The sequence below is a fragment of the Triplophysa rosa genome, linkage group LG16 (genome assembly GCF_024868665.1).
Source record: "Triplophysa rosa linkage group LG16, Trosa_1v2, whole genome shotgun sequence".
Taxonomy (NCBI): domain Eukaryota; kingdom Metazoa; phylum Chordata; class Actinopteri; order Cypriniformes; family Nemacheilidae; genus Triplophysa; species Triplophysa rosa.
The window spans coordinates 5,500,531-5,520,971 of NC_079905.1; the positions used below are offsets into that span (position 1 = coordinate 5,500,531).

Genomic DNA, 20,441 nt, shown 5'->3' on the forward strand with positions numbered 1-20,441 from the left:
AGAAATTTACTTACTTCCAACTGAGAGTCTTGTGCCTCCACCAAAAGTGGACCACAGTGATATAAACCCATTCAGCGGCTGTACAAAAACCTCCTGCACATTAATACACTGCTTGTATACTATGACTACACCATTTGCTTTTTGTCACTCTCAGCTAATATTTGATATGCATACTACTAGTAAACAGATGTTTCAAAATACAAGTCAAAAGAATTAACATTACATTCAATGTTAACAGATTTTTTTTCCTAAATTTCTAGTAAAATATGAGTGTTGTATTTTAGGTATTATTTCTCTATTATTCTATTACTTTAACCTTTAGGGATATACAGTATATATATTTAAAACATGTTAGTATTCATTAATACTATATGTGTATAAAGTTTTACAATTTATTGTGAGACATACATGTGAAATCTGTCTCGAATAACAGCACATTAGCTCATAATAAAATAATACGTTTAAATAAAACAAAATAAAAAGTTTGTTATTAAATGATCTTTCTGGTGAAATTTAACCTGCATGTTTCATGAATCTCTTCAAATATATTATTCAGTAACTGCACTGCTGCATAATCTCAAATGATCCTGTCAGATATTCTACATTATGTCCAAACATTGCTGCAGAACATCTATTTTTATTTTGCTAAACTTAACATCATTTGTAATACTACTATAATTTCTCATAGTTTTTGCCTCAAGCATTTATTCATTGATCTGTTTTACTGAGGTGCTTTCAAACAGACGCTTTGCATTGGCTGTTCATGCATCACTGCTCTGAGTGTTTATAGACCTCTGAGTTTACAGACACTTTAAAACTAAAATACATTTTTTTGACAACTAACCTCAACCTACAACTACAATGTATATCATCATTTGGACACTCTTCTGCATTCAAGGTAAAGTATTTTATTTTATGTGATGGATTGAATTGTGCGTTATAATAGGTTTTATAAATGCTAACAAAAATTGTAATATTATTTATGTAGAGAACATATCTGGAACTGGACTTGATGTTATTTGGTTTTCTCTTCGCAGGTTCTCTGGGTCAGGTTGTGACTCAGTCTGGAAATCAGACAGTGTAGCCTGGTCAAACTGTTACTATTGAATGTAAACACATACCAAGAGTTAATTGCCTGGACTCTATTAATGCAAAATATTGCATGTCCTGGTACCATCAGATTCCTGGAGAGGTTCCTAAACTCCTGATCTATCTCACATCTGATAGAGCATCAGGAGTTTCCTCTAGATTCAGTGGCAGTGAGAGTGGAAACCACATAGATTTTGCTCTGACCATCAGTGAAGTTTATCCTGAAGATTCAGGAGATTATTACTGTCAGAGTCAACACAACAGAGGCAGTAATGTCTGGGTGTTCACACAGTGTAAAAGCGTCATTCAAAAACATCCTTTAAACTTTAATGCTGCTGGCTGGAAGATCTTTCTGAAAGTGTAGAGGGAAAATAAACAGCCACTATACTGTAGACATACTGTACACACAGAGGATAATTTAAATAATGTATTTCCTAATTTCTAGTTAATGTAATATTCATCAAAAGACACAAATGTGTAGGGTATTGAGTCATAATTATAATTTCTAGCATTTGGTTCCTCCTCAAAGTCCACCACAGGCATGAATTCCCACAAAGTATTTTTTTTTTCATTTTTAAAGAATTCATTACTGTATAAATTCTCCTGACAGAGAGCCGTGAAGACAGGAAAAACAGGAATAAAGTTTACTGCCCCCTAGTGGTTTTATCACAAGTTTCGAAACTTTTGTTCTGAATTGAAACTTCTGCTAGTTAAGGTTTTTTCCACTCAAATGATGCTTTGCATAGACAGCTCATGCTTCAGTGCTCTGAAAGTGTTTATAGACCTGTGAACAGTTTTAACACAACACCTGCTCACTAAAACAACCTGAAGCAAATATGATTCTCTTCATATGGGCACTTTGCTTCATCCAAGGTAACTATTTTTACTTACACTCATTTTTGTTGTATATTTTAAGATATAATAATGAATTTTAAAATGCTTCACAATATTCTAATTAAGGAGTTTCTCATTTCAAACAGGTGTTTTGGGACAGGTTGTTGTGAATCAGCCTGAAGTTAAATCTGCTCAGCTTGGTCAGAGCGTCTCTATTGACTGTAAGGTCAACACTGTAGTTTATAGGAAGCCAGATGGCACAGTCTCTAAAGGAGATTACTACATCTCCTGGTATCTTCAGAGAGCAGAGGGTCCCCCTAAACTCCTGATATATTTCACAACAATGAAGCCCTCAGATACTCCATCCAGAATGAGCTGTGGAGGCAGTTTTCACTCTGGAGGAAACGGTCTTGATTTCACTCTCACCATTGATAATGTCCATCTTGAAGATGCAGGAGTTTATTACTGTTTAAGTTACCATGAGATCAATAACAAAGCTGTGTTCACACAGTGAAAAAGTGTAATACAACAACCTCCCTTGTACAGATTACTGAGAATCTGATGAACCGAGAGACCAGGTGCTGGAAGGAAAACAAAAATAGAGTGAACACAAGTGTGTATGAGATATACAAACATAAAACACTTAATCTGGCCTCAGTAAATCTATCATTTATCATCTTAATGTTCTGCTCTATAAACATTACATTACAACTTTTTTGCCATCATAACTGTGAACTCTCAGTGCTTCTCAAACTTTATAAACATTCATCCCCTTTCAGCCCCCTTCTCTTGTAGATAATCTGATTTAATGAAGCAGATTTGAGTGCCTATTTACTGTAACCAACATTTATGGATTAACATCATTTGTTGCTGTTAATAGGAAATTGTTTAGCACACATTTGGGAGAGAGAACCATGTCTCAAAACATTTATTTTCTATTGTGAATGTTATGGTACATCTGCATATTAAGTTATAAATTGTTTGAATTTTTACCAAATATGCTAATACTCATTTTGATATACAATTTCAGTATGTAAATGAATATGTTATGAAGTTTGTGAAGATTTGCATATTAACTACTCTAAAAACTTCACTAGTGATCTGTGTGTATTCAGCTGTGCCAGAACCAACAGAACACAATGTCTCTTATTCTGATAATGGGAACACTGGGTCTGCTTGCTCAAGGTTATTATTTACTTATTATGTATTTAAAGTAATTTCTGTAATGGAATTGGCATTTGTTTTTTAAGAATTGGAACTCCTTTTTTGTTTTTTCATTAGAAAGAGGATGCAAACTTATAATACTATTAATGTTTGAATGTTCTCTTAGGGTCCTATCAGGAGGTTCAGTCTCCTGAATTTCTGTCAGTTAAAGAATCAGAATCTGCCTCTATTAGCTGTACTGGGACCAGTGGAGTTGATGATGACATGAGCTGGTATCTGCAGAAACCTGGAGAAGCTCCTAAACTCCTGATCTATGATGCAAATCGACGTGCATCTGGAATCTCAGATCGGTTCAGTGGAAGTCAATCTGGACTCCTTTTCACACTGACCATACGTGAAGCCAAACCTGAAGATGCAGGAGATTATTACTGTATGGGGGCTTATAGTGGAAGGCGCACACAGTGAAATTCTGTCATACAAAAACCTCCCTTAGTCAGAAAGCAAAGAGAGAAGCTCACCACCATATCAGTCTGTTGAGACAGATCACCTGTTTGTCTTGTGGATATCCACTTGATATTTTGTTATAAAATTATTGTAACAACATATTGTAGATGTTAGCAATAATTATTGTACTCATTTTAAGAAAACTTAATTTCTTCACCTCTTTGACTATTTTAAATGCAGTGGGGAGGACATATATATTATATAATAATTAGGATTTATTATTATTATAGCTACTGCATACTGTATTAGCTATAAAAACAAGGACGTGTTATTAAGGTTTTGATGGTTTCTTATTTATATTACAGCAAAATCTTTTGGTTGGTTGAGATCTTTTGTGAGGTCTTGGAGACCTGTCATGTTTAACCCAGACAGAAAACATCTTAAAATAATATATCCGAACATCTGACAGTAAATTCAATTTAGGGGGAATGTGCTTCTCGCAACTAAAATTTTATGATTATAAAAATGTAGCAGGTCTTTAAATCATTGTTTAAAGTTCCTGATGGATTATGAAAATACAGTAAAAAATAAACACTACTTGAAGTCAAAATACTTTTATTTTTGCAACCACAATAGGACTCAGCAAATCATTCAAGCCTGCTGTCATATGCACTGCAAACAGTTAAAAAGCAAGAGGGCTTCTGCAAATGAATTTTAATTTTTAACAAGATTTTGGTGTGTCGGTTTGTGTGTGTGCTCTCATTGTACATCACACTCCTGTGTGTTGAGGATTTTGGAGACTGGATTCTGAGAGCTCTGTGTGGCCTCACAGCTGATGGTTTTCGCTGAGCTCCATTCACTGTGAGTGAGACTCAGACTGCTGCTCCAGCTGTACAGTCCATCCTTCTGCAGGACACCAGGACTCAGATTCACACCAGAGCTCCTGCTGTTACCATCCACCTTCCAGCTCAACTTCCAGTCAGAGGGGAATCCCTTACTGGCCACACACATGACTGAAGCTTTACCCTGATTCAACTCATCTCTGGAGGGCGACAGGACCGTTAGAGTCGGCTGAGCGTTAGCTAGAGAAAGAGGGACAGAGAGATATGGAAACTTTTCACACAATTTGTGTTTTCACTTCCCTTTAATAGATTCGAAGTTAATCATGCAAAGTGCAGCGGAACATTAAAACAGAAATTTTATTTTTAAACACGTTAAAATGTGTTCAGTATATAAAATATTTAAAATAATAAAATTAAAGCATTTCTAATTTTTTTTCAGTATTTCTGTTTATAAAAGTACATTCAGATTTTATATTACAGTCATTTAGATCTACAGAAGAATAAAGTACAAACCAACAATTAAAATACTGACAATAACTAACAATACTGTTAGTAACAATTAAGAATTACAATACTAACAACAACTGAGCTAATTTCCTGTAGTTCATAAGCATGGTGATAGCAACGCCAATGTCATGGGTTCGATCCCATCGTTTTGCACACACTCTGATACAAATGTACAGTATAATGCAATGTAAGTCCCTAAATGCATAAATGTAAAATAGCTGAATTTATAAAGTTTATCCTTGCATCAAAAGGCATATAATTAAAATATGAATAGGATTGTATTAAACATATATTTATTATTTTTGCTTTTGAATTCACACTTATAACAATACATTTTTAATAACTATTTAGATTTTGAAGTTATCTGTTCGACCTTGATTATATATTGTGTGAGAAATTTATTACAAAATGAAGAAGCATATTAAATCAAACCAACTATAAACCAAATAATTTAAAAATAAAGAGCGAGAAGGTGAGATAAACTTTGGTCAAACCAGTACAAATGCGTTCTTTAAAAACCACATATTTTACTTTAAATATAAGTAATGAGTTTTCATGTATCATTAGTTTCTTTTTTATTACGTTGTTTTAATGTCTTATGTTAAAAATAAAAATAAATGTACTTACTTCCAACTGAGAGTCTTGTTCCTCCACCAAAAGTGTACCACAGTGATACAAACCCATTCAGTGGCTGTACAAAAACCTCTTGCACCCTGACAACACTGTGTGCTTTCTGTCACTCTCACAGCTAATAGCTTAGACAGAATATTTACTTACAAGTAGAAAGAATTAACTTTACATCCAATCTTTATTGTAAATTTACAGTAAGGTAGATGTTGTTTTTTTAGTTATTGTTCTATTTAAAACATTTATATTTTTTAAAAAACATCTAGGTATTCATAGATATGATTTTTATATGCCTGTATTACAATTTATTGTGAGTAATATCCGTGAAATCCATCACTAATAACAGAGATCTGAATCAACACATTATCTCATAATAAAATTATACATTTATAATAAAACAAATAAAAAGTTTGTTATTAAATGTACTGACCTTTAATTCTGTTAAAATACAGTTACTCTAATCTGTAGATAAAGAGTTATGCTTTATGAATCTCTTCAATCAGATTATTCGGTAACTGCACTGCTGCATAATCTCAAATCTCTCAGATATTCCAGTTTATGTCCAAACATTGATCTATTTTTCTTTTCTAAAATTATTATTTGCCCTTGTTTTTGTCTCAATCATTTATTCATTGATCTGTTTTACTGAGGTCTATGCTTTCAAACAATAGATGCTTTGCATTGGCTGTTCATGCATCACTGCTCTGAGTGTTTATAGACCTCTGAGTTTACAGACAAGGTATTTTTTTGACAACAAACCTCACAAACCGCCTTACAACAATGATCTATATCATCATTTGGACACTGTACTACACTCAAGGTAAAGAATAAAATTTTACTTGATGAATTGTGCATTATAATAAGTTGTATTAATGCTGACACAAATGTTAATCGTATTTATGTATAGAACATATACAGAAATTGACTTTTTTGTTATTTCATCCCTTCTTCACAGGTTCTTTGGGTCAGGTTGTGACTCAGTCTGGAAATCAGACAGTGGAGCCTGGTCAAACTGTTACTATTGAATGTAAACACACACCATTATTTAATTGCTGGGATTCAGAATCAAGCAAAAAATTCTGCATGTCCTGGTACCATCAGATTCCTGGAGAGGTTCCTAAACTCCTGATTTATCTCACATCTTATAGAGCTTCAGGAGTTTCCTCTAGATTCAATGGCAGTGAGAGTGGAAACCACATAGATTTTACTCTGACCATCAGTGAAGTTCAGCCTGATGATTCAGGAGATTATTACTGTATGGGGGAACGAAGTAGAACAGGAGACAGTAAGAACCCAGACTGGGTGTTCACACAGTGTTAAAGCATTGCACAAATACCTCTATTAAACTGTATTGCTGTTGAGAGATATTTCTGAAAGCGTATAGGGAACAGAAACAGGCCTTTGTACTGTAGACCTTCTGCAAACAGGAATAAAGTTCACTGCCCCCTAGTGGTTTTTGTCACAAATTTAGAAAAGTGTGTCCTGAAATTGAAACTTCTGCTAGTTAAGGGTTTTTCAGTCTAATGATGCTTTGCATAGCCGGTTCATGCTTCAGTGCTCTGAAAGTGTTTATAGACCTGTGAACAGTTTTAACACAACACCTGCTCACTAAAACAACCTGAAGCAAATATGAAGCATCTCCATTGACTGTACGGTCAACACATAGATATCCAGAGGGCTCAGTAACTAAAGATTACTACATCTTCTGGTATCTTCAGAGAGCAGAGGGTCCCCCTAAACTCCTGATATATTACACAACAATGAAGCCTTCAGATACTCCATCCAGAATAAGTGGAGGCGGTTTCTATTCCTGGGGAAATGGTCTTGATTTCACTCTCACCATTTATATTGTCCATCTTGCAGATGCAGGAGTTTATTACTGTTTAAGTTACCATGAGATCAATAACAAATCTGTGTTCACAAAGTGAAAAACTGCCATGCAAAAACCTCGCTTGTACAGATTACTGAGAATCTGAGAAATTGAGACACCAGGTGCTGGAAGGAGAACAAAAATCGAGTGAACACAAGTGTGTATGAGATATACAAACATAAAACACTTAATCTGGCCTCCTTAATCACCTCATTTATCGTCTTGCTATGTGCTGATATATCTAGAATAAACATTGTATTATACAGTTCATTATATTACATCTTTTATTTCATTACAGTGAACTCTCAGTCCTTCTTCAAATGTTATAAACATACAGTATCTGTCAGTCATTCAGCCCCCTTCCGTTCACTTTTAGATAATCTTACTTAATAAACCAGATGTAAGTGCATCAAGAAAACATATTTACTGTAACCAACATTTATGCATTAACATCATACTCAGAATGGATGGAGAGATGCATGTCTCAAAACATTTTTTCTTTTTCTACATTGTGAAAGTTAAGGCACTATCTATCAATCTAATAAGTTAAACTTTGTTTACATTTTTACCATATGGTATATGCAATTTGTTTGGCATTGGTTGTTTTAGTGTTTTAGGTAATATTTCAGTATGTAAATGAACATGTTTTGTAGTTTGGGAAGATTTGCATAGTAACTACTCTAAAAACTTCACTATTGATCTGTGTGTTTTCATCTGTGCCAGAACCAACAGAAAACTGTCACGGTCCTGCCCTCTTGTTTCTGAATTTCTAGTCGTGTGGCAGGATCGGGACAGAGCCCTTAGGTTTTATGTGAGAAAGCCATGAGTTGTTTATGTTTTGACATCTCATGTGCTTTCTCGTGTCTTGTCATTGGCCCCGCCCCTCTCGTTTCATGTATTGCTTCGAGAAAAATGTCGAAATAATGCTGAAAATAAACACAGTTTTTCGTTAAAATTTGAGATTTTCATGTATTCTTGACATTTTATACATTAACACCAACTGCACGCGTTGCAGCCGTCCAGGAGCGGCCTTTCTGAGCAAGGAGTAAGTTTTGACCTAAGGAAAATCTCAAATTTTAACGAAAAACTGTGTTTATTTTCAGCATTATTTCGACATTTTTCTCGAAACACAACGACTTTATTTATTCTCAACATTTTATTTCGACTTTTTTCCCCGAAAAACTGCGGGTTTAATTTCACATTATAATGACTTTAATCTCAAAACGGTTTTATAATTTTTTTATTGCTTGTCCCTAATACTCTTCCGTATATCGTATAAACCTGTCTCAGTGTGTGTTTGAAAATAAATTTCTGTTTAAATGAGCCACTGCTCTCAGATCTGCTTGATTAAGTGAGAATCTATTAAGGGAAATGAAAACACAATTGTAGCGAGGAAGGCGGGACGAGAGCCGTGGGGCAGGAAGGCGGGCCGGTGGCGTGAGTGATAATGAGTATCAGCTGTACGCGCACAGGTCCCGCATGTCTCACGGAGGAGATCGGGAACATAAGAGGACGAGCGACAGGACTGCTGAGGAGAGAGGACCGGGCCCGGACATGTTAAGTTTTATTTATGTTTGTGTGGCGACCGTGAGGTGGCTGCCGGCCTTTTACTTCCGTGTTATTGTTTGTTTATTTTTGGACTAAAGTGTTTAAATGTTCGCCGGTTCCCGCCTACTTCCTTCCTTGCCTAGAGACCGCGTTACAGCAATGTGTGACAGTTTCCATCTCTCTCGTCCCCTCTTTCTCTTAGCTAACGCTCAGCCGACTCTAAACGGTCCTGTCGCCCTCCAGAGATGAGTTGAATCAGGGGTAAAGCTTCAGTCATGTGTGTGGCCAGTAAGGGATTCCCCTCTGACTGGAAGTTGAGCTGGAAGGTGGATGGTAACAGCAGGAGCTCTGGTGTGAATCTGATTTGAACATTAATATTAGGAGAGAAGATTGTGTCTGATTTCTAATGAGAAACAAAAAACATGAGTTCCAAGGCTTGAAAAATGAATGGCAATTTTCATTCTAATAATGCAAAGATGTCTTTAAAATAAACAAATAATAACCTTGAGCACGCAGACTCAGCGGTCCCAGTATCAGAATAAGAGACATTGTTTTCTGTCAGGGTTTGACAAGGGAGAACCCAAGCGCAGGCAGAGGGGTTGAAGGGGTTAACAGAGATTTTATTTAAACAAGACACGCAAAACAAAAACCCACAGTGGGGAAAACAAGACACGATAATAATGGAAATCATAAAACAGGAACATAAACTGACTAAACTAAACTACAAAGACTAACACCACACTAGACAAAACTACAATGAACTAACAATAACTAGACTCACGGAACCACCAGGAACAGAAAACAAGCATGGGACAGGAAACTTTGAACATAAAGCACAGAGGTAAGCATACAGACAAGAACCATATACAATACACGAGCACAGGATAAAGAAACATGAGGACATTTATAGGAGAAACAAACGAGGGATAATTACACAGGGCAGGTGGGAAACATTAGACACGGCAGGGAAGCAATACATGAAACGAGAGGGGCGGGGCCAATGACAAGACACGAGAAAGCACATGAGATGTCAAAACATAAACAACTCATGGCTTTCTCACATAAAACCTAAGGGCTCTGTCCCGATCCTGCCACACGACTAGAAATTCAGAAACAAGAGGGCAGGACCGTGACAGTTTTCTGTTGGTTCTGGCACAGTTGAATACACACAGATCATTAGTGAAGTTTTTAGAGTAGTTACTATGCAAATCTTCCCAAACTACAAAACATGTTCATTTACATACTGAAATATTACCTAAAACACTAAAACAACCAATGCCAAACAAATTGCATATACCATATGGTAAAAATGTAAACAAAGTTTAACTTATTAGATTGATAGATAGTGCCTTAACTTTCACAATGTAGAAAAAGAAAAAATGTTTTGAGACATGCATCTCTCCATCCATTCTGAGTATGATGTTAATGCATAAATGTTGGTTACAGTAAATATGTTTTCTTGATGCACTTACATCTGGTTTATTAAGTAAGATTATCTAAAAGTGAACGGAAGGGGGCTGAATGACTGACAGATACTGTATGTTTATAACATTTGAAGAAGGACTGAGAGTTCACTGTAATGAAATAAAAGATGTAATATAATGTACTGTATAATACAATGTTTATTCTAGATATATCAGCACATAGCAAGACGATAAATGAGGTGATTAAGGAGGCCAGATTAAGTGTTTTATGTTTGTATATCTCATACACACTTGTGTTCACTCGATTTTTGTTCTCCTTCCAGCACCTGGTGTCTCAATTTCTCAGATTCTCAGTAATCTGTACAAGCGAGGTTTTTGCATGGCAGTTTTTCACTTTGTGAACACAGTTTTGTTATTGATCTCATGGTAACTTAAACAGTAATAAACTCCTGCATCTGCAAGATGGACATTATTTATGGTGAGAGTGAAATCAAGACCATTTCCCCAGGAATAGAAACCGCCTCCACTTATTCTGGATGGAGTATCTGATGGCTTCATTGTTGTGTAATATATCAGGAGTTTAGGGGGACCCTCTGCTCTCTGAAGATACCAGAAGATGTAGTAATCTTTAGTTACTGAGCCCTCTGGATATCTATGTGTTGACCGTACAGTCAATGGAGATGCTTCATATTTGCTTCTGGTTGTTTTAGTGAGCAGGTGTTGTGTTAAAACTGTTCACAGGTCTATAAACACTTTCAGAGCACTGAAGCATGAACCGGCTATGCAAAGCATCATTAGACTGAAAAACCCTTAACTAGCAGAAGTTTCAATTTCAGGACACACTTTTCTAAATTTGTGACAAAAACCACTAGGGGGCAGTGAACTTTATTCCTGTTTGCAGAAGGTCTACAGTACAAAGGCCTGTTTCTGTTCCCTATACGCTTTCAGAAATATCTCTCAACAGCAATACAGTTTAATAGAGGTATTTGTGCAATGCTTTAACACTGTGTGAACACCCAGTCTGGGTTCTTACTGTCTCCTGTTCTACTTCGTTCCCCCATACAGTAATAATCTCCTGAATCTTCAGGCTGAACTTCACTGATGGTCAGAGTAAAATCTATGTGGTTTCCACTCTCACTGCCATTGAATCTAGAGGAAACTCCTGATGCTCTATCAGATGTGAGATAGATCAGGAGTTTAGGAACCTCTCCAGGAATCTGATGGTACCAGGACATGCAGTATTTTTTGCTTGCTTCTGAATCCCAGCAATTAATTGCTGGTGTGTGTTTACATTCAATAGTAACAGTTTGACCAGGCTCCACTGTCTGATTTCCAGACTGAGTCACAACCTGACCCACAGAACCTGTGAAGAAGGGATGAAATAACAAAAAAGTCAATTTCTGTATATGTTCTATACATAAATAAGATTAACATTTGTGTCAGCATTAATACAACTTATTATAATGCACAATTCATCAAGTAAAATTTTATTCTTTACCTTGAGTGTAGTACAGTGTCCAAATGATGATATAGATCATTGTTGTAAGGCGGTTTGTGAGGTTTGTTGTCAAAAAAATACCTTGTCTGTAAACTCAGAGGTCTATAAACACTCAGAGCAGTGATGCATGAACAGCCAATGCAAAGCATCTTTTGTTTGAAAGCATAGACCTCAGTAAAACAGATCAATGAATAAATGCTTGAGACAAAAACAAGGGCAAATAATAATTTTAGAAAAGAAAAATAGATCAATGTTTGGACATAAACTGGAATATCTGAGAGATTTGAGATTATGCAGCAGTGCAGTTACCGAATAATCTGATTGAAGAGATTCATAAAGCATAACTCTTTATCTACAGATTAGAGTAACTGTATTTTAACAGAATTAAAGGTCAGTACATTTAATAACAAACTTTTTATTTGTTTTATTATAAATGTATAATTTTATTATGAGATAATGTGTTGATTCAGATCTCTGTTATTAGTGATGGATTTCACGGATATTCCTCACAATAAATTGTAATACAGGCATATAAAAATCATATCTATGAATACCTAGATGTTTTTTAAAAAATGTAAATGTTTTAAATAGAACAATAACTAAAAAAACAACATCTACCTTACTGTAAATTTACAATAAAGATTGGATGTAAAGTTAATTCTTTCTACTTGTAAGTAAATATTCTGTCTTAGCTATTAGCTGTGAGAGTGACAGAAAGCACACAGTGTTGTCAGGGTGCAAGAGGTTTTTGTACAGCCACTGAATGGGTTTGTATCACTGTGGTACACTTTTGGTGGAGGCACAAGACTCTCAGTTGGAAGTAAGTACATTTATTTTTATTTTTAACATAAGACATTAAAACAACGTAATAAAAAAGAGACTAATGATACGTGAAAACTCATTACTTATATTTAAAGTAAAATATGTGGTTTTTAAAGAACGCATTTGTACTGGTTTGACCAAAGTTTATCTCACCTTCTCGCTCTTTATTTTTAATTTATTTGGTTTATAGTTGGTTTGATTTAATATGCTTCTTCATTTTGTAATAAATTTCTCACACAATATATAATCAAGGTCGAACAGATAACTTCAAAATCTAAATAGTTATTAAAAATGTATTGTTATAAGTGTGAATTCAAAGCAAAAATAATAAATATATGTTTAATACAATCCTATTCATATTTTAATTTTATGCCTTTTGATGCAAGGATAAACTTTATAAATTCAGCTATTTTACATTTATGCATTTAGGGACTTACATTGCATTATACTGTACATTTGTATCAGAGTGTGTGCAAAACGATGGGATCGAACCCATGACATTGGCGTTGCTATCACCATGCTTATGAACTACAGGAAATTAGCTCAGTTGTTGTTAGTATTGTAATTCTTAATTGTTACTAACAGTATTGTTAGTTATTGTTAGTATTTTAATTGTTGGTTTGTACTTTATTCTTCTGTAGATCTAAATGACTGTAATATAAAATCTGAATGTACTTTTATAAACAGAAATACTGAAAAAAAATTAGAAATGCTTTAATTTTATTATTTTAAATATTTTATATACTGAACACATTTTAACGTGTTTAAAAATAAAATTCTGTTTTAATGGTTGCCGCTGGCACTCCACTGCTTGATGAACTAAGAATCTGTATAAAGGGGAAGTGAAAACACAGAATGTGTGAAAGAAACTTCCAGTTTCCATGTCTCTCTGTCCCTCCTTTCTCTAGCTAATGCCTCAGGCCGACTCTACACGGGTCGCTGCGCCCTCCAGAGATGTGGTGAATCAGGGTAAAGCTTCAGTCATGTGTGTTGGCCAGTAAGGGGATACCCTCTCTGACTGGAAGTTGAGCTGGAAGGTGGATGTAACAGCAGGAGCTCTGGTGTGAATCTGAGTCCTTGGTGTCCTGCAGAAGGATGGACTGTACAGCTGGAGCAGCAGTCTGAGTCTCACTCACAGTGAATGGAGCTCAGCGAAAATCCATCAGCTGTGAGGGCCACACAGAGCTCTCAGAATCCAGTCTCCAAAATCCTCAACACACAGGAGTGCGATGTACAATGAGAGTATACACACATGCACATGCATGCACAGGTTTTGGTAAAAGTAGCACAATTATATACAATTTTACTTCTCTTTTGATTCATAAAAAATTACAATCTTTCTTAATGCTTCTAGTCCTTTAAACACTATAACTGCAAACCATTTGTATGTACTTTAAAGCAAATAAATGCTTTTTGAATCATTAAGTGTCTCTTTTTTTATGCTTTTAGAGCTATTATGGAATTGTATACGTGAACAGCGATCGTTAGACTTACATACTTACGATTGCATTTGGTAGAGTGTAACCCCCTCTAAATGCACATTCATTTTATGTAGTATTACAATGATTGCACTTTTTTTGTATACAAAGAATTACTGTCCGGTCGGGCATAATTCGTGCTCTCAGAGCTGCCCATAGAAACAGTACTTAGCGAGGAGACTAAACTGCAAAAATTATAAATAAATGAATGTATAAATAAATAAATATATAAACGAATAAATGTAATAATATGAAAATAAATACAGGAATGAATGGTTTGATAAAACAAAATAATTCGTTTTAGCTATTATTGATCTTAGCTTTAACTTTTCTTTTCATTTTTTAAATTGATTTATTATTTTTTGTGTCCATTTTTAATTATTTTTTATTATTATTATTTTTTATTTTTAGATTATTTTATTTATCCTTTCCTTTTATTTTTACATTTATTTATTTATACGTTTATTTATTTTTATATTTATTTATTATCGCATGTATTTATTTCCACNAATGTATTCTTGACATTTTATACATTAACACCAACTGCACGCGTTGCAGCCGTCCAGGAGCGGCCTTTCTGAGCAAGGAGTAAGTTTTGACCTAAGAGATGTAGGCCTACCTTGTTTATTATTGAAGACTTTGTATGTAACATGCGCTGCAATGGAGCCTTATCAAAGTACCATATCAGCGTTATATCAGCGTCAAGTTTTTTTCTCGAAACACAAGGACTTTATTCTCAAAGTATAGTGAGTTTATTCTCGACATTTTATTTCGAGTTTTTTTTCTCGAAATTTAACAAGTTTTTTCTCGAAACACAACGACTTTATTCTCGAAATTTATTAAGTTTATTCTCGACATGGTTTTATACATTTTTTATTGCTTGGCCCTAATACTCTTCCGTACTCTTCCGTAGAAAAAAGTGAAGAGCGAAAAAAAAAAGTTTTGAAGATCGAAAAAAAAAGTTTTGAAGGGCAAAAAAAAGTTTTAAAGAGCAAAAAAAGTTTTGAAGAGTGAAAAAAAAAGTTTTGAAGAGCGAAAAAAAAGTTTTGAAGAGCGAAAAAAAGTTTTGAAGAACGAAAAAAAAAGTTTTGAAGAGGAAAAAAGTTTCAAGGACATAATAATTGGTAAAGCAGATTCCCATAAATTTTATAACAATAGAATATCTTAAATTGTAAAAAAAAACATAAAATATATTATTAAAAACAGTCTGAAGCTTACATGTGTGGTGTGTCAGTCTGCAGGCACCTGAGCAGGACTGTTAAATCAGGACTTTGATTCAGGACATATAACCAATCAGGAGGCAGCTTCTAATTACTGATTTACTTTGAACCAAAAAAAAAGGCGGGAATAAAGAATCCTTTCCCAATACAAAGAACCATTTCAGCAGAAAAGGGGTTCTCCAGAAGACATGGTTCTAAATAGAACCTTTACCATCATTAAAGAACCTTTTAAGAACCATATTTTTTTAGAGTGTATCAGAAAACTACTACAGAGTAAGATTAGTAAGACTTGGCAGTTTGTTAGTAGATGAGACATGTTCCTGTGAAAGACTCAAGAAGAACATTTACATTGTGAAGACACATTTGCATTGAAATGCTTCAGTGCACTGAAAGTGTTTATAGACCTGTGTGTTTCTGATTTCATGACTGATTTTCTAGATTTTTCGATTAACAAAAAATTATGGGCCTTAAACAAAACATGACATCCTTTATTGTTTGGATTCTTACAGCCTGTACATGGGGTAAGTAAATAACAATTTATACACAACACATATGAACAGAAATAAACGTTTATTCTTGTACATTGTGGTTTTAAGTAGCCTATTCTTATTTTTGGATTGTGACACTTTTAATTGTGTCCAACAGTATGATATGATTCAGTATTTTTTGTTCTGTCTTTCAGTTGTTGAGGGGCAGATTTTGACTCAATCTGAAGCTCAGACAGTGCAGTCTGGTCAAACTGTCAATATTCACTGTAAACATACACCAGCAATAAACTGTGTTAAAGAAACAGGTTCCACTCAACGTTGCATGTCCTGGTACCATCAGATTCCCGGAGAGGTTCCTAAACTCCTGATCTATCTCACATCTGATAGAGCATCAGGAGTTTCCTCTAGATTCAGTGGCAGTGAGAGTGAAGACAAAATTAATTTCACTCTGACCATCAGTGAAGTTCAGCCTGAAGATTCAGGAGATTATTACTGTCAGAGTGAACACAGCAGAGGCAGTAATGACTGGGTGTCCACACAGTGTTACAGTGTCATACAAAAACCTCCATCAGACCGCATTGCTGCAGCTATAACTCACTGCAGATGTTGAAGATCATTACACAGCTTATAATGAACTCACACTGCGGTTATTCACACTATATATTATGAATAATCTATAAATAATATATACAAAAAGTTGTTTAGGCTAACATTTAAGGATGGAGTTGGTAAACTGTAACTCAGTCAATGTATTTTAGCTATTACTTTTTGTTTATATTAGATAAGTATTATTAGCAGTTATTAAAAACACAAATGCTCCTTTTATGAAAAGGTAAAAAACAAAGTCAGTGGATTTAATGCAAAATAGTGATCTCATTGTATAGAAGACCTCTAAATTAAAAATACATAAAATGATTGAATCAATTAACAAATATATATTTTACAATCATATACTAGACGAGATTGACTGATCACCCAAGGTAATTTACATTTGCGGGTATACAAATGACAATTAAATTTTTCACAATTAAAAATATTAATGAACACCTTGCTTGATCACATTTTTAGTGGTCGCATAACATGTAACTAGGCGTATTTGTTCTTGTGTTGTACTTTACTAAATGTCTCTACCTTTTTTTAGCTTCCCTGTTTATTTTTGCTTGATCTGATTTACATTGATATAAAAGTAATCAAGAGATGAAATACACACAGGTATTGATTCACAAAGCCTTTATTTGGCAGAAAGAGCACTCTTTATTAATAAACAGTTTGCAATTATAAATGTCGAAACTTTAAGACAAGCATTGAGAAATATTTCTTTCATGAATCAAAGACAAGCAAAGTATAATTGCTGAAACCTGTTTGCGTGTGTGTACAGTATGTGTATACTCTCATTGTACATCACACTCCTGTGTGTTGAGGATTTTGGAGACTGGATTCTGGGAGCTCTGTGTGGCCTCACAGCTGATGGTTTTTGCTGAGCTCCATTCACTGTGAGTGAGACTCAGACTGCTGCTCCAGCTGTACAGTCGGCTGAGCGTTAGCTAGAGAAAGAGGGACAGAGAGAGATGGAAACTGTGAAGTTTCTTTCACACATTCTGTGTTTTCACTTCCCTTTAATAGATTTTTAAAGTTAATCAAGCAGATCCGAGTGCAGCGGCACATTAAAACAGAAACATTAAAACATTTTTATTTTTAAACACGTGAAGATGTGTTCAATATGTTATATAAAATATTTAAAATGATAAAGTAAAGCATTTTAACAAAATTTTCAGTATATATGTTTATATACATATATTTTGCATTTATAAAAGTACATTCAGATTTCAGATTACAGTCTACAGATCTACAGAAGAATAAAGTACAAACTACTAACAATTAAAAGTTGAATTTAAAAAGTTTATCCATGCACCAAATGGTATAAAATAAAAATATGAATAAGATTGTATTAAACATATGAAGAGTTTATTTCCAAAATGAGATATCTCTAAAAATATTTTTTTATTGTGCATTCCAATTAATATCAATCAAACTACAGTTGGTTTGTTTTGATTTAAGCCATAATAAATAAAAATACAGCTAACTAACACAATAAAACACAATAAAATCATGATAACATAGTAAAAACATGAATTTTGAAAAAGTTTAAAGTTGAAGTTATCTCATTTTGGAAACAAACTCTTCATATATTTATTATTTATGCTTTTGAATTCACACTTATAACAATAAATTGTTAATAACTATTTCGATTTTTAAGTTGTCTGTTCGACCTAAATTATGTATTGTGTGTGAAATTTATTACAAAATTAACAAGTATAATAAATCAAACCAGCTATAAACCAAATAAGTTTAAAATAAATTAGTTAGAAAGAGAGATAAACTTTGGTCAAACCAGTACAAATGTGTTCTTTGAAAATCACATATTTTTATTTAATACAAGTAATGAGTTTTCATTCATCATTAGTGTCTTTTTATTATGTTGTTTTAATGTCCTGTTAAAAAAAGATAAATATACTTCCAACCCATGCAGAGTCTTGTGCGTACCACAGTGATACAAACCCATTCTGGGGTTATACAAAAACCTAAAGCACATTAATACTGCACTATATACACTCTGACTACACTATTTGCTTTTTGTTACTCTCACAGCAAGTTGGGATGCATACTAGTATTTTCAAACAGATATTTAAAAGTACAAAATAGAAACATTACATTGAATCTATATTCTAAATTACAGTAAGGCATAGGTGTTGTTTTTAGTTATTATTTGTCTATTGTTCTATTATTTCAAACATTTACATATGTTTTTCTTTTGTTAAACTTATTCACTCACCCTCAGGTTTGTTCCAAATCTTTATAAAATTCTTTGTTCTGCCGAACACAAAGTAAGATATTTGGAAGAATGTCAGTATTCAAACAGATCTAATCCCCCATTTACTGCCATATTAGGGAAAGTCAATACTATGGGAGTCAATGGGAGATGAGATCTGTTTGGTTACAGACATTCTTCCAAATATCTACACTTGTGGTCTGCAGAACTAAGAAATGTATACAGGTTTGGAACAATCTGAGGGTGAGTAAATTATGACAGAATTTTCATTTTTGAGCGAAATAACCCTTTAATTTGCAATACAATTGTTTTTTGCCATTGTTTTTGTCTCAAGCATTCATTCCTTGATCGGTTTTGAATATGCTTTCAAACAACAGACGCTTTGCATTGACTGTTCATGCTTCACTGCTCTGAGAGTGTTTATAGACCTCTGAGTTTACAGACTAAAAGATATTGTTTGACAACAAACAATAACCTCACAAACTGCCTTACAACAATGATCTATATAATTATTTGGTCCCTGTACTACACGCAAGGTAAAGAATGAAATTTTATTTGATGGATTAAATTGTTCTGTATAGTCAGAATTCTGACAAAAAAATGTTGATCTTATGTAGAAAACATATCTGGAAGTGGACTTGACGTTATTTAATCTCTTCTTCATAGGTTCTGTGGGTCAGGTTGTGACTCAGTCTGGAAATCAGACAGTGGAGCCTGGTCAAACTGTCACTATTGAATGTAAACACACACCAGGAATTAATTGCTGGAAAGCAGATGAGAAAAAGTACTGTATCTCCTGGTTTCACCAGATTCCTGGCGAAGCTCCTAAACTCCTGATCTATCTCACATCAAAGAGAGCTTCAGGAGTTTCCTCTAGATTTAATGGCAGTGAGAGTGGAAACCACATTGATTACACTTTGACCATCAGTGAAGTTCAGCCTGAAGATTCAGGAGATTATTACTGTATGGGCAAATATGACATTATACCTGGGGAGAAAACACATTGGGTGTTCACACAGTGTTACAGCGTCATACAAAAACCTCTCCTGTAAAGACTGCACTGCTTTCTCATTGGAGATGTATTTAGTTCTGGTGAGCTGTTGCTGTTACTTTGTTTTTCAAATATAGTTTATTTGGAATTTTGATTAAAAATGTAATGAAATTGTGATGCATATTCCTAGTTATTCTAGGTGGCCATTTTTATATCAGGCAACTGAAAAGAAACACTAATTTAAGCACATAAAACTGAATTCAGATCACTCATCCAGTCTCAATATGAGCCAAAAACAGACACATTTGTAAAAATTCTATTCTTATTACCAGCAACAGTTAACACCTCAGAAACAAGCACTTTATACTTACCCCCCCCACAAAAACCCTTGAAAACAGTAAAACAAAAAATGCAGAATTATATTTTTAATATAAGGCAATTTTAATAATACTTTTTTTATTTGTTTCGGGCAGATTACCACGAGACATATTCCTGTAAAAGACTACATTGTAAAAATACTTGTATTGCAGCTTTATGCTTCAGTGCTCTGAAAGTGTTTATAGACCTGTGTGTTTATGATTGAATGATTTCCTAGATCTAATTGTGGATCTGAAATGAAGTATGACTTCAATATCCATTATTTTGGGGGTTTTGCACCTGGGGTAAGTATAACAACTTATACATTATGTACATCAAATAGCCTTTTTTTTTAGATTTAATGGGACTTTGTGACACCTTATATTATAATATAAATGATTCAGTGTT

General features: G+C 34.2%; 5 gene segments (V, D, J or C); 4 read left to right on the plus strand and 1 right to left on the minus strand.

The window, feature by feature from the left end:
• Window positions 1–1,790: 1,790 nt before the first annotated feature.
• On the plus strand, window positions 1,791–2,437 carry LOC130566916 (immunoglobulin kappa variable 4-1-like). The segment is given in 2 exon segments: window positions 1,791–1,962; window positions 2,070–2,437. Coding segments are annotated over 2 exon segments (405 nt in total).
• A 511-nt stretch (window positions 2,438–2,948) lies between these two features.
• Window positions 2,949–3,713, plus strand: LOC130566842 (immunoglobulin kappa variable 1-6-like). The segment is given in 2 exon segments: window positions 2,949–3,108; window positions 3,254–3,713. Coding segments are annotated over 2 exon segments (345 nt in total).
• A 424-nt stretch (window positions 3,714–4,137) lies between these two features.
• Window positions 4,138–11,900, minus strand: LOC130566837 (Ig kappa chain V-III region MOPC 63-like). The segment is given in 4 exon segments: window positions 4,138–4,613; window positions 5,508–5,553; window positions 11,396–11,712; window positions 11,848–11,900. Coding segments are annotated over 4 exon segments (726 nt in total).
• A 3,895-nt stretch (window positions 11,901–15,795) lies between these two features.
• On the plus strand, window positions 15,796–17,186 carry LOC130566987 (Ig kappa chain V-II region MOPC 167-like). The segment is given in 2 exon segments: window positions 15,796–15,888; window positions 16,050–17,186. Coding segments are annotated over 2 exon segments (477 nt in total).
• Window positions 17,187–18,938: 1,752 nt separating this feature from the next.
• On the plus strand, window positions 18,939–19,937 carry LOC130567002 (immunoglobulin lambda variable 2-23-like). The segment is given in 2 exon segments: window positions 18,939–19,221; window positions 19,352–19,937. Coding segments are annotated over 2 exon segments (525 nt in total).
• The last annotated feature ends 504 nt before the right edge of the window (window positions 19,938–20,441 follow it).